The sequence below is a fragment of the Theobroma cacao genome, chromosome 1 (genome assembly GCF_000208745.1).
Source record: "Theobroma cacao cultivar B97-61/B2 chromosome 1, Criollo_cocoa_genome_V2, whole genome shotgun sequence".
Classification (NCBI taxonomy): Eukaryota; Viridiplantae; Streptophyta; class Magnoliopsida; order Malvales; family Malvaceae; genus Theobroma; species Theobroma cacao.
This window is the reverse complement of record NC_030850.1, coordinates 10,716,916-10,729,164: the sequence shown is the minus strand read 5'-3', so window position 1 is coordinate 10,729,164 and position 12,249 is coordinate 10,716,916. Positions and strand designations below refer to the sequence as shown.

The 12,249-nt window shown below is 32.8% G+C and overlaps 1 protein-coding gene across 3 annotated transcripts in view; it reads right to left on the bottom strand.

The window, feature by feature from the left end:
* LOC18612245 (tobamovirus multiplication protein 1) overlaps window positions 1-11,174 on the bottom strand; it is a 12,888-nt gene extending 1,714 nt beyond the window's left edge. Inside the window, exons 1-12 of one of the 3 annotated variants that reach the window (XM_018114267.1) lie at window positions 10,930-11,174; window positions 10,161-10,213; window positions 9,276-9,326; window positions 8,143-8,176; window positions 6,714-6,800; window positions 6,567-6,618; window positions 5,428-5,602; window positions 5,215-5,310; window positions 4,242-4,302; window positions 1,907-1,971; window positions 1,670-1,744; window positions 1,485-1,560 (exon numbers count right to left, since the gene is read on the bottom strand). In XM_018114267.1, coding sequence (XP_017969756.1) covers window positions 1,485-1,560; window positions 1,670-1,744; window positions 1,907-1,971; window positions 4,242-4,302; window positions 5,215-5,310; window positions 5,428-5,602; window positions 6,567-6,618; window positions 6,714-6,800; window positions 8,143-8,176; window positions 9,276-9,326; window positions 10,161-10,213; window positions 10,930-11,053 — 949 coding nt within the window. In that variant the 5' untranslated portion in view covers window positions 11,054-11,174. Of the gene's footprint in view, window positions 1-1,484; window positions 1,561-1,669; window positions 1,745-1,906; window positions 1,972-4,241; window positions 4,303-5,214; window positions 5,311-5,427; window positions 5,603-6,566; window positions 6,619-6,713; window positions 6,801-8,142; window positions 8,177-9,275; window positions 9,327-10,160; window positions 10,903-10,929 lie in introns of those variants that run through there. The other 2 variants (XM_018114268.1, XM_007048935.2) reach the window with 2 other exon arrangements.

Below are 12,249 nucleotides of genomic sequence, written 5' to 3'. Positions count from 1 at the left end.
GGGGGGGGGGTGGGGGGGGGGGGGGGGGAAGGAGTGGGAGATGATTATGATAATTAATTCATCAAATGATAAATTAAAAATGCAAACAATTTATACATAAATTATATTTAATTCACTCAATGCAAAGTGACACGACCACGGAGAATAAGTATTGTTATCTGTTTGTGTATTCTTTATAAGACAACCATTTAATACCTGATAGAAGGGAGCTTGGAGAATTTTTAAAAGCAACATAATAATACGATTAAACCATATGTATCTCAGAATTTTACTTCGCCTACAAGTACCTTTGGGCTCAAAGGCATAATTATAATTTCTCCAATTCCTAAGAATTAGGAGTACTTGAAGTTCAGTTCAGTATAAGGTTTGCAGACATTAAGTTCATCATCTATGAATTTAGGGGTTCATGAACTCTTCAATATGTTTAATAAATAGCAGCTTTCTGTTTTTATGTCCTGATCATCTTAATATATCAAGAATTTAATAATAACAAGTATCTATTATTCATGGTCAATGCAATAGTGAGATATTATAGTCACTTAAACATGGATATCCCTTGTCTAAATGTTCACTGATTGTTCTCTTCCTGTTTAGTCTTCTTTCTTGTGATCACTGCTTACTGTTATTTATTTGCTATTTTGTAATCAATTAATTAAAACATCAACTGTCATTCCTCATTCTCAATCCTTGAACCTGTTTGCATGATTGTAAAGTCATCAAGCCAAGAACTAACCATAAACATAAAGATTGATTTCAATTCAATACTTTCTTGCAACTAAATTTCTCCACTTGCCATGTTAATACTCTCCAAACTTGGATGCAATCCAAAACATAAGCCCTATATCCTACATCCATCCAATACGGAACCTGGTATCTCATTAGATAGCAGCCAATAGACTTCACAATGATCTGAAAAACAAATTAAGCTCCTCCAAGTTTGGACAGGAAGTTGCTTTAAACTTGATGAGAGCCATCAAGGCACAACAGTCAAATATCATGCCCACAGTTGCAATGCCCTTTGCTTAATAACTAGATAATTTGCATGCATATGTAATTTATATTTGGTTGGAGCCTACTTTTCTCACTTTAGAATGAAAACAAAGAGCTTTCCTGTGCTTGATGATTAAATACTTGTATCACTCTACAGCAAACAACTACAATGGAGAATTGCCCTGGTTCCTCTTAATCTCCTTTTCCTTGAAACCCCAGAATTTCTGTTATCTTTGATTTGTAATTACCATTGTTCTATCAATTACAAACATCAAACATTTTTTTAAGCAACTTTAAAATAACAAACACTAAACCAGGGGTATAGGATATCTAGTACTATATCATATTTGTTTTAAAATGTTTCAACTCTGCTTCAGCTTTAAAGTATATTAAGGTGAATAAAACACTCCTGAGTGAAGCCTAAAATGATGATAGACAAAATATCACTAACAAAACCATATTATAACTCAATCTTCAAAAGACTGAAGGAATACCTAAAACATAATGCAAAATGAGAAGAACCAGCGCTTGTACACCATTTATTTTCTTCAGAGCCCAATGATGAAAAAGCTGCCAGCAGAAGTAAAAAATTAACCATGAAAGAAAGAGTACATGCCTAATTCAGGAAAACAGCAAAGATCTCAACAACGTGCCAAGGGCTTAAGTATCAACTACTTACAGGAATATCTGTAAGAAGAACTATTAAAGAACTGGATGTGAAACATGAAATAGAGACAACTGCTAAACCAACCACCTGTAAAATGTGACAAACTTCAAGAACTTTTTGAAATCATTTAACACCAAGTTCATGATAATGTAATTTTAGCTGTCTAAGCATTAAGAAATCAAGACTATCTTTCACCCCAAAAGATACACAAAAGCACGGCTAAATAAAGAATAGTTAGCAAGTGCAAACCTTCCACATTTCTGATGAAGCTTGCTCAGATCGTACTCTCCTCAATTTAGAAAATAGAAGGAAACCTGAAATCAATTAAAGAGAAAAGTTCCAGAAAGAGATCAACCTTAAACAGGCAAAGCACATAATTAAAACCCCAACTAATAAATCAAAAACAGTAACATAATGAACTTCTTTTGAAAGATTTGATGCAGCCATTGAAGACCTTGACTCATTATTCTTTGTTAAGTAATATCAATTTATCAATTTAGGATTATGTTATGAATTGCAGATGTTTTCTTTTTTTTTTTTGGGAGCAGAATTGCCATCCATGCAATTCATTGTGACTTGGCTAGGTATATTCTATTACTTTGACGAGTTTGATAATTATAGCAGTCTTCTAGGAGTTCAGTTGTATTTTCTTGGACATTAAGTTGGTTATGTCTTTCCAAATATTTATGTAACTTTCATATTGCAGTTTGCTTATGCTGAATTCAGATTTTGAGTATTTTGATCTTTTGAGGCATGGATGCATGGGAATACTTTGTGCACTTTCTATTTAATGTCTTTTTTCTATTCATTATTTTTTCTTGTTCTTAGTTTTCTGCATCCACATTAACTCATCTTCACAATGCTGAAAGCAACCTCAAACCTTTTGGCTTTTCTTGTCTTATACAATTCTAAATGTTATCTATTCTCTTGACTCCTTTGATCACCCTCAGTCCACATGTTCTCCATTCTTTCCCACAAAACTCCTATCTAGCTGCTGCCAGAAACTCCAGTAACCCTAGCTTCAAGCTACTCCTTCCCTCTCAAACCACCCCTAATCGCATTTCTAACCATAGCCATGAACCCAAAGTTTTTCTACCATTACCCTAAGCCTCCATAAGCCTTGATTGGCAGACTTCTCCAACGTTTTCCCATGTAAAGTGTGCTCCTTCTAGGCAGACAAATGGAAACATGCAAAGCATCAATGCAAGCCATGCATATACACACACATGCTCATAGCAGCAGGAACAAAAGAATGTTTAAAAATTAAAATTTCATATTAAGAGTTAAAACCCAAGCTATTGCAAAGTTCAACAATTCACATTTGTAAGGGTATAGGATGAACTCAAAAGTTAATTTATCTCTGATCCCCCACCTCCCAAACATAACTCCAGACACAAACAACCAACAGATGAGAAAAAGAAAGCATAATAAACATAAAAAATTCTCATTGATACCTCTTAGGGTATGTCTTCATACTCAAGCATGCACATGTTTTCTTTGCTATATTATACTCTCATGCCATTAGCTACACATTTTCTGATATGACTTTATTAGTGAATTAAATTATTGAAACCTCATCCAAAAACTTATAGTTTTAGGTTTACAGGTTCTTGACAATGTATTGCTATCAAAATTTTTGGTTCTAGTGGCCTAGAATTCGAATAGCAATTGTGTGGATTTCATGAAAAGCCAAATTTCAACAGAAGGTATGTGGTGACCCTATACTTTGTTTGCACTTTCAGCCCAATAGACTTGTACATGAGAGGGCATATTAGTGAATAGAAGCTTCAACTTTTAGGTTGACTAGTTCTTGACAAAATTCATGAATGAAAACTATCAATTAAATATTGTAAGCACAATTTATCATATGTATATAAACTAGAAGCAAATTTCAATTTCTGAAAATAGTTTAATTAGCATTGAATAGTATAGTTATGCACTTGACTTGATCTAGAAATATTCCATTCATAAATGATGCATATTATAAGTGCAATTTTTAAAAAACTCATGGCTCTAAGATTTTAGGAGACTCGTTGCTAAGAATATTTATTTAAGAAAAGGACAGCATCTTCCATCTTATTCTAATTAAGCAATATGAACTCAAAAACGACCCAAAGTCCATTATTTGGTTTATTTGTTCATCGTGCACATGATGCAATTATGGAATGGTGACATGATTTACCAATTTTAATTATGAGAAATGAAAACCTTGTATCGAAAAAAATCATTCCTAGACCATCCCAATGCTTTAGTGAAGTCTAGAAGTTTTCCCTCACCTAGGGAGATTCTCAAGAGAACTCGTCTCTACAAGCTTCTCGAGAAAATCCCATCATCGGAATTTTTATACCCATTGGCAAAATAACCGAGTCATGTGCAATGCAAAATAATGAATGATGCAAAAAAATGAATAAATTTATAAATGTAATATTTAATGTTAAACTTTGTGATTATATAAAAGTTCTCAAAAACATTATGTGTAACTGATGCACTATTACCCATATATCAAGGAGAAAGATAATAAAAGCCGAAAAGCTTGAAATCATGCATAGCAACGACAAAAATAACAGAAGAAGTCATTTCTCACCATAGCAACCAAAAGCTCCTCCCAGTATAAGTACTGATGCGGCAAAAAAATCTATATATACCTGCACACGAATTGCAGTTATGGACCACTAACCACTAGTTTCACCAAAAATATTAAAATAGTTGTTTTTTTTTTTTCTGATAATAGAATTTAGTTCTAATGAATCATAACAAATAGAAAATTCCACATCAATAATTTCAGTCTTGAGAGAACACCATTTGCTCTGATGCCACTGAAAGCATCAGGGTCAATGCACAAACTAAAACTGTTAAAAATGGATATCTGGGTAGGTATCTATTAGCATATGGAAGATACAATAAAGAAAAATTGATAACCCAATATACAAATCAAGGGAATCACATTTAATTCTCTCAAACAACAGCAACTAAGCTAAGGTATTAGTCATACCATGGAACTTAACAATATATACCATTAAACAAGCTTAACCACAACTGATGGCAGTTGGTTAAACCACAGCTGGAAAGAGTTGTGACAAGGTGATCCAGAGCCAAGCCTTGGGTTATTTGTCACAAAAATTTACAATCATATTTACCATATTGAATTGGAAAATTTTTTTGGAGAATAACAACCAAAAACACAATAAACATTTGGAAAAAGACAGTCAATCAATTTTAGCAAAATATACTATAAGATATCACATGGCCTATCAAACAAACTATTGCAGCGATAAGTGCTGAATACTCAAATATACCATGGGCCCTTTTTGTCATAATGTTGCACTTTCTGAACCCCCTTCAGCAATGTAATAATAAACTGAGGTTTCTTCCACTTCATTAGAAGTTAAGACCTTATTGTTTGATCAAACACCATAAACTAGCATGACAATAAGTTGTACAGCATATTTGCAACTTCCAATAAATATCAAATGTAAAGGACTTGATATGGAAAAATATCAAGGGATATTTTAATGTTATAATCACCATATGCAATTAGGAAGTAATGTGTTCCATACCCGAGCAACTATGACAGAATCACTAGGATTCTTCCTTGTGCCAATCCACATTATTGCAGCAAAGGAGATCATCAAGATGAGGTTGAGCATAATGATCTGGAGGAAGAAGAACGAAAAGAAAAATAAAATAACTCCATTGTCGATAAGATTGAATCTTAAATAGAAACTATTTGTACAATTATTGATGAAAACTGACATTGCTCTTCCTCATACCACAATAACAAATTTTTGTCTGCTACCAACATGAATGCCTTGGAATGAGCAACATTTCCAACGGGCATCCTTGTTTGACAAGCCAGCCTTGCTCTTTGAACTGTCCAGCAATGCCTGCTGACTACTGATTTCTTCATCTTCCTCTTCATCATTTGCCTGATGGCAAAGGTCGACCCTATAAAATCATTGCCCATAAAAGCATATACGTACCTTATAAATTACAATACACTACTTCTAGGAAAAATGTCTCATATGCAAAAAACTTACTAGCATATCCTCCATAAATTCTTTTGAAGATTACAGAAATACGATTCGTAAGCCATGAGTGATAATACCATGATATTTCCCAATTTATCACGTAAACTCAACAAGAGAGCATATTGAAAATATATTATTGATTTGCATTTGACATCTAATGCCCAACTTGTTCTATGTTGAACACTAACATTCTGCAGAACATATGAAGTTATCTTTGTCAATTTTCATTTTAATTTTAGAACCACCATTAACTATTGAAAAAACTACATAATGCCTTCGTAGTCTACTGATGTGCATTAGATCAGCTTATGTGGCATTCAAGAAAGAATAGGTCAAATGAACTAGCATGGTGGGAAAGCAATGTAAGACAGGGAGAAGGAATTTGCATAAGCAGAACAAAATAAATATGTTGTGACCACTCAAGAGCTTTACCTAAACCATTTTCTCCTTATCCAATGGATGGGGTTATTTATACACAATCATATTTTTGAAGTAGGAAGGCGCCACATAAACTACTACTAGACAACATTGTCCCTTATAATATAATAGGGTAGCTTCACCTCAACATAGAGGGACAAAATTTTGTAACTACCAAAATGGAAACTATAGCTTTCAATTTGAGATTGCGAGAGTATTGAACATTGACTTGATTAATGATTTATAATATATGTAGGATAGTAACTGTATAATGTTCAAGTTGAAAGAACCTTATCTTAATTTTTAAAAGATCCTGACAGTACAAGAAGCTCTAATCAACCATAAATCATCAAATACTAAAAATCGTTTAAGCATATAGAATTTAGAATTCAATGTTGAAAGGCAAATATTTTACATGATCAATAATTAAATGAAGAAAGTTGTTGAGATATGGTCAGACTTACCAGAAAGATAGGAGTAAAAGAAATGCAGCCAAAAACAGAATCTTGGGGAAGGCTGCAGCAAAGTTTTCACCATTAGACCACAGGCATGCCTCATTAAGAGGCTCTAGAAACAATTACTAAAGGCAAATATACTCAAGAGAAACATACCCATGAGAACAAAGCCACACACATGAAACCAGCAAAGCCACCTTTGGCATGTGGCAACAACCATGCACAAAAAATAAATGACACAACCTGTCATAAGACAAACAAATCCGAATAATAAGTATCAGATGCAGAAGATATTCAGACCCACTTGAACATTTTAAAACCACTCTTTCAGCACCAAGGAATTGGTTTAGGATTTCTTTAGATTACTTTGAAGGTAACAAATTTCTCAAGAAGGGTTTCCACATAAAAGCATAGGATAAAGTCCTCTTCACAGGATTGAAGAGCATGAAGCAGAAAACTTGTTATTAATTCAGGAAAATAAAGGAGAAAGAAAGAGAGAGAGAGAGAGAGATGATTTTACATTCACAATGCTGCTCTTTTGTCAGTGGTAGCTAAGAAAATGTGAATGGCTCTAAACTTCAGCTTCAAGTAATTAATGAATGAAAGAAATGAGAATGAATTAAATAGGAGGATCTGACATTAACATTGCAGAAGAACAGGAAAAGCAGGAGCACCCAATACTGAACATTTAGGTCAGAAAGTGTTAGAAGAGTTTTATTTGGTATGGACAAGGGATAGGATAGGAATCAAGTGCATAGATAAGTCAGAAAATGCTTGACAATGCAGATAATAATGGCACATAAGGGAATGGATGAATTACTAATTACACATTTCTAGTTTCTAGATAGAGGTATTAGAGAAAGCATGAGGAAACAAGCACAAAATGTCCTTGATTGAGTGATGTAATGCATCTGTAGTACTAAGAATGAGCTTCCAACTTTGGAAGACCTGCAAATTGTGTCTCACTAATTAAATGAAGAACATGGTTGGACTGAGGGAAACATGACAAAAGACTTAAGTTGGCTGTAATAAGGGCTGAAGCCGATGAAAGAATGCTATTTTGTGATAGAGAGAAAAAAAATAGAAAAGAGAATAAAGGGGAGCATGAGAAACTGTTAGGAAGACCAAGGATGAAAGATTCCTATTTTGCAAAATGAAGAAGAAGGCATAAAGTGGATTTTGGAGATTGGAGCTTGAGAGATTGTTAGGTTCACCATGGAAGATTAGCTCTACAGAAACCTGGTTGGAGACCAACAAATCAAATCTATCTAAGCAACCCAATAATTTGCATTACAGCATATGCTAGCCCATATTAAGGATTATAGTTATTCATAACAACCATCCTGTAAATTCATATTCTTAATCTTAAAAGAACTCCTGCATATATCAATTGATAAGTCGCTTCTACTTCAAGAAAAAGTAACACTTGATATTGTGGCTTCAGAGCTATAAATGAAATATCATATCTACAATACTAGATATCTATTCCAAGTAGAACCATGCTACTTTAAATTTAATTACTAAGATAACAGAAAAGCCTCATTATGTAGAACACAGAATCTCAACATCTGAGTCTTACTCTTACCAGAATTAGAAGAACCTATCAAGAGATGAAGAACCTGCAATCAGCATTTGCTCCATCAATATTGTTTCCTTCAAAAAACGTAGTACTGAATTTCTTTTTTAAAAAAAAGGTACTATAAATTGCCAAATACATGAAAAGAATTATAAACATAGTAGTCAGAGTATCTTTGCTTTTACACAACAATCACAAATCAGAAGATGTGAAAAATAAGCTATACAATACATTAAAAACATAAAAAGTGCATAATCATAAAATTAATGGAAGTTCCAGCTTTCTATTATGATAAAGGAGGCCAGAAAAGGAAACAAGTTGATGGAATTGACTATGACAAGATGAATAAGAACAGAGAGAATATGGAAGACAATTAAGATCAATCAGATGTCTAGACACGCAAGGCAAAAAACATTTCTAATTTCTAGTAAGATATAGGGATAAAGGGAACTGGTCAAAGAAACCAATATTACAATAGGTAAACAATGCTCTGGCTTATACGACATGGTAATATTTTCCCTTTCTGTCAGTTGACTTAACTGAAGAGAATTCGCATCTGGGAACCTTTTTTCTTTTATGGAGTGGCAAGCTTTATCTTTATTTGGTTCCCCTTTTTCGACATAAAGGCAATATCAAGGAAGCCATGTTCACATGTAAAGCATATTATTACCAAAAGGGATCAGATTTTTGTTTTCATTATACACAAGATTTCCTTGTTTCCTGCTTCTTATCAACAGCAACTTTATTTCAGAATTTCATTCTACATCAACCAAATTCCACTTTTCATCTGATTGGCATTTGACAAGACAGTATATTTTGATTAATATCGATTGCATCTTTGCACTTTAATTATGAGTTTTAAGCGTTCTAACTACTTATCAAGAACTATATTTCCCAAAAAACCACAGCACCTTGTTTATGCTGATCGTTGCATTAAAGAACTGTCATGAAATACTATGATGTCACATACACCTATCAAATCCACAGTCTTGCACTCAAGTACACGTAAGAGTTTCTCTTATGTACTATAGGAATTGGAAACCTGAATTTTGGCCAAGGGGCACCAATGGAGAACCACTTGCACAGGCACAGACAGAACAAACCAGAAAAGACTAGGGAAATATTTAGAAGATTTCACTTACTTTTTGCCGTGTCCACCCAACTTGTTGATTCCGCAGGTGAATCCTAGAAAGCTGGTTAGAAAAGAAGGCTAAGATATGTCAAGAAAAACATTTCTGATATATATAATCAAGAAAATCAAACTATAAATATGGACTTGTCTCCTTAATTATTTATTGAGATACTTCTAGTTTTGTGGTACTTTGTAAGGTATGTGACATAATTAACTCAAGTTCATGATAATGATTTATCAAAATTTTAAGTTTTATGATTTTGGTTATGATTCTTTTAAAATCTATAAAGGTAGTACCTGAAAGGCTTACGCCCCAATGTGTCAACATGAACCCTTGGGGCATAAGCCTTTCAGGTAATAATTTTATATTGGCTCACTTTTCACCGCCATTCCATTTGAAACCATGCTTGAAACCCAACATAGGCGGAGATTTCAGATATTTTAACAGAAATAAGAGCCAAAATCCTCACCAATACAAATTAAAAAAAAAAAAAGCAAATGAAAAGGTTTAACATAATATATTAGGAAGGAGGCCCATGTCTAGCATTTTTCTCTTCTCTCCTTCTCCCATAAAAATTCTGGACCATGATTAGCTATTCAATCTGTCCAGATACTGAAATCTACTCAAAACAAATTCAGAATTTTTTAAAGTGAAAGTTTCAAGTGATGCATGCACGACTCTACATTTTTATATGTTTTCCTGACATTTTCTCTGTAAAAAAGCAGGACCCAGATTCCCCAACCAAGCAAACATCACTAAATTCCCTTGGAAAGAATTACATGTTGCGAAAAAAAATAAAAACCCATATATAAACTAATTATGCCATCACAGAATCCAAATGCATTAGCAAAAGAAAACATAAACATTAGAAGCAAAAGGGTGCACAAAACAGACCTGAAAGAAGGCAATAAATGCGAGGAGAGCATCAAGGCTAGCCAAAGCGATATCTACAAAGAGAAAGTTGAGAGGATAGCACTTAAACATTGCTTGGTACAGGAATGATTTCCTTTCCTTTTTCTTTTCGTAGCCCAAGAAAAGAAGTTAGAAAGCAAAAGAGGGGAAGATAGCAAGGAAAGTGAAGCCAGAATAACTCTCTTTTCTCTCTGTCACTTTGTATCAGAGTTCTCAAACACACACAGTAACAGACAATGAAAGGAGGAAAGAGAGCTTTGTTTTGAACTCTGCAGTGTCGTGTTCTTTGTCCTCTGTTTGGGCTTTGGCCTTGAGGATTTTATTAGTAGCAAGTAATAGCAATACGGTAATGGTGATGCGATGTACGGAGAAATGAGGACAGGTGATACACTACCCTGTCTTGTCTGGTTTTGAAAATTTTAATCAAATTCTGCCAATAACAAGGGAATGGAAAGGCGTTGGGGGTCACAATCAAAAAATAAAAACGCTTAAACAGAAGCCAAACCTATTGACAGCTATGGTGTGATAACTGGACGCGGCGCCCAGGAAGGATAAAAACTTAGTGACTTTCGAGAATCAATATGCCTCCTCGAATGAGCCAGCGGTGATTTGTGACAGTGGCTAGATTCCTGGGGGGTGCGAAATTCTGCTGGGCCACGCCCACACACAATTGAAATTCAACTCTACCACAAAATAAAGAAGAAAAGAGGCAAAAAAAAAAAAAAGGAGGAGTATAATTCTAACAACATACGATGTTTATTGGAGCACAAGGACCAGACATGGCGGCCGGTCTGGTGATGGTGGTTTTTCATGCTTCCAAAGTTTCTTGCTGTCGTTTTAATATGCATGGTCCCTCCTGCCGCTTCACGGTGCATGGAAATTGACTCTTGCGGTCTCTAAAAAACATCAAAATGCTGTTCTTCCTTTCCTGTAGCTGAAAGGTATCCCTAAAGGACCCACCTAGATTTCTTTTGGCATGGGGTTGCTCCGCTTGTTGCCACATTTGCTTTGGAAAAAGTATCCATAATATAACAAAGCAGTCACAATTCTTCAATCTCAACTTGCGCATCTTAAAACTAACGAAAATGCACCTAACGGAGCAACTCTCTTTATTCTAAACACCAATGGAAACGGAATAAATATTGATATGATTAGAGGTGAGTAAATAAGTAGATTGAATGATTTGATATGTCATATCTAAAGATTAAATAGATTGTTTATTTTTAAAAAATAATCAAATATAAAAAAAAATTAAATCAACCACACGTCAAATTAGTTTGATCGGTTTAGTTTTGGATCAATGAATCAAAATTTTATCATTTTTTCTACAAATTATAATATTAAAACTTATAAACTTCATCTACAATTATAAAATATATTAATTATGTAAAAATTATATATGTATATGTATACTACATTACTTTATTATATATATGAAATTAATGATACAACTTATATGTTATAATATTTTAATTTTTATATCAAAGTTTGTATAAATAATAACTAATTATAAACAATATATTATAAAAATTAAGAAGATAACTAATAAAATTATTAAGTGTAATCATATAAAAAATGTTTATTATAAGTTACATAATGCTTATGTATAAATTAAATATTCGTATATATATAATATGTTACTTTATTAGGTATATATAAAATTAATGACACAACTTATGTGTTATAATGTTTTATATAAGAATTTGTATACATAATAACTAATTATAAACAATATGTTATAAAAACTAAAGTGATAATTAATAAGGTTATTAAATGTAATCATATAAATAAAATTTATTATAAGTTATAGTAATACTTATATATAAATTAAATATATATAATATTTATANATATCAATTATATATATATATATAACTATTCATAACATTTTATGTTACGAACTATTACCAAGGTGTAATAATTACAACATAATAATATGTTGGATATTTCTAATCATATATTATAATATTAACATATAAGTTATATCATTTAAAATGTATAACTTGTAATTTCATATTAACACATATTTATAAATAAATATATAATTAAAATTAAATAGCTATGATTATGA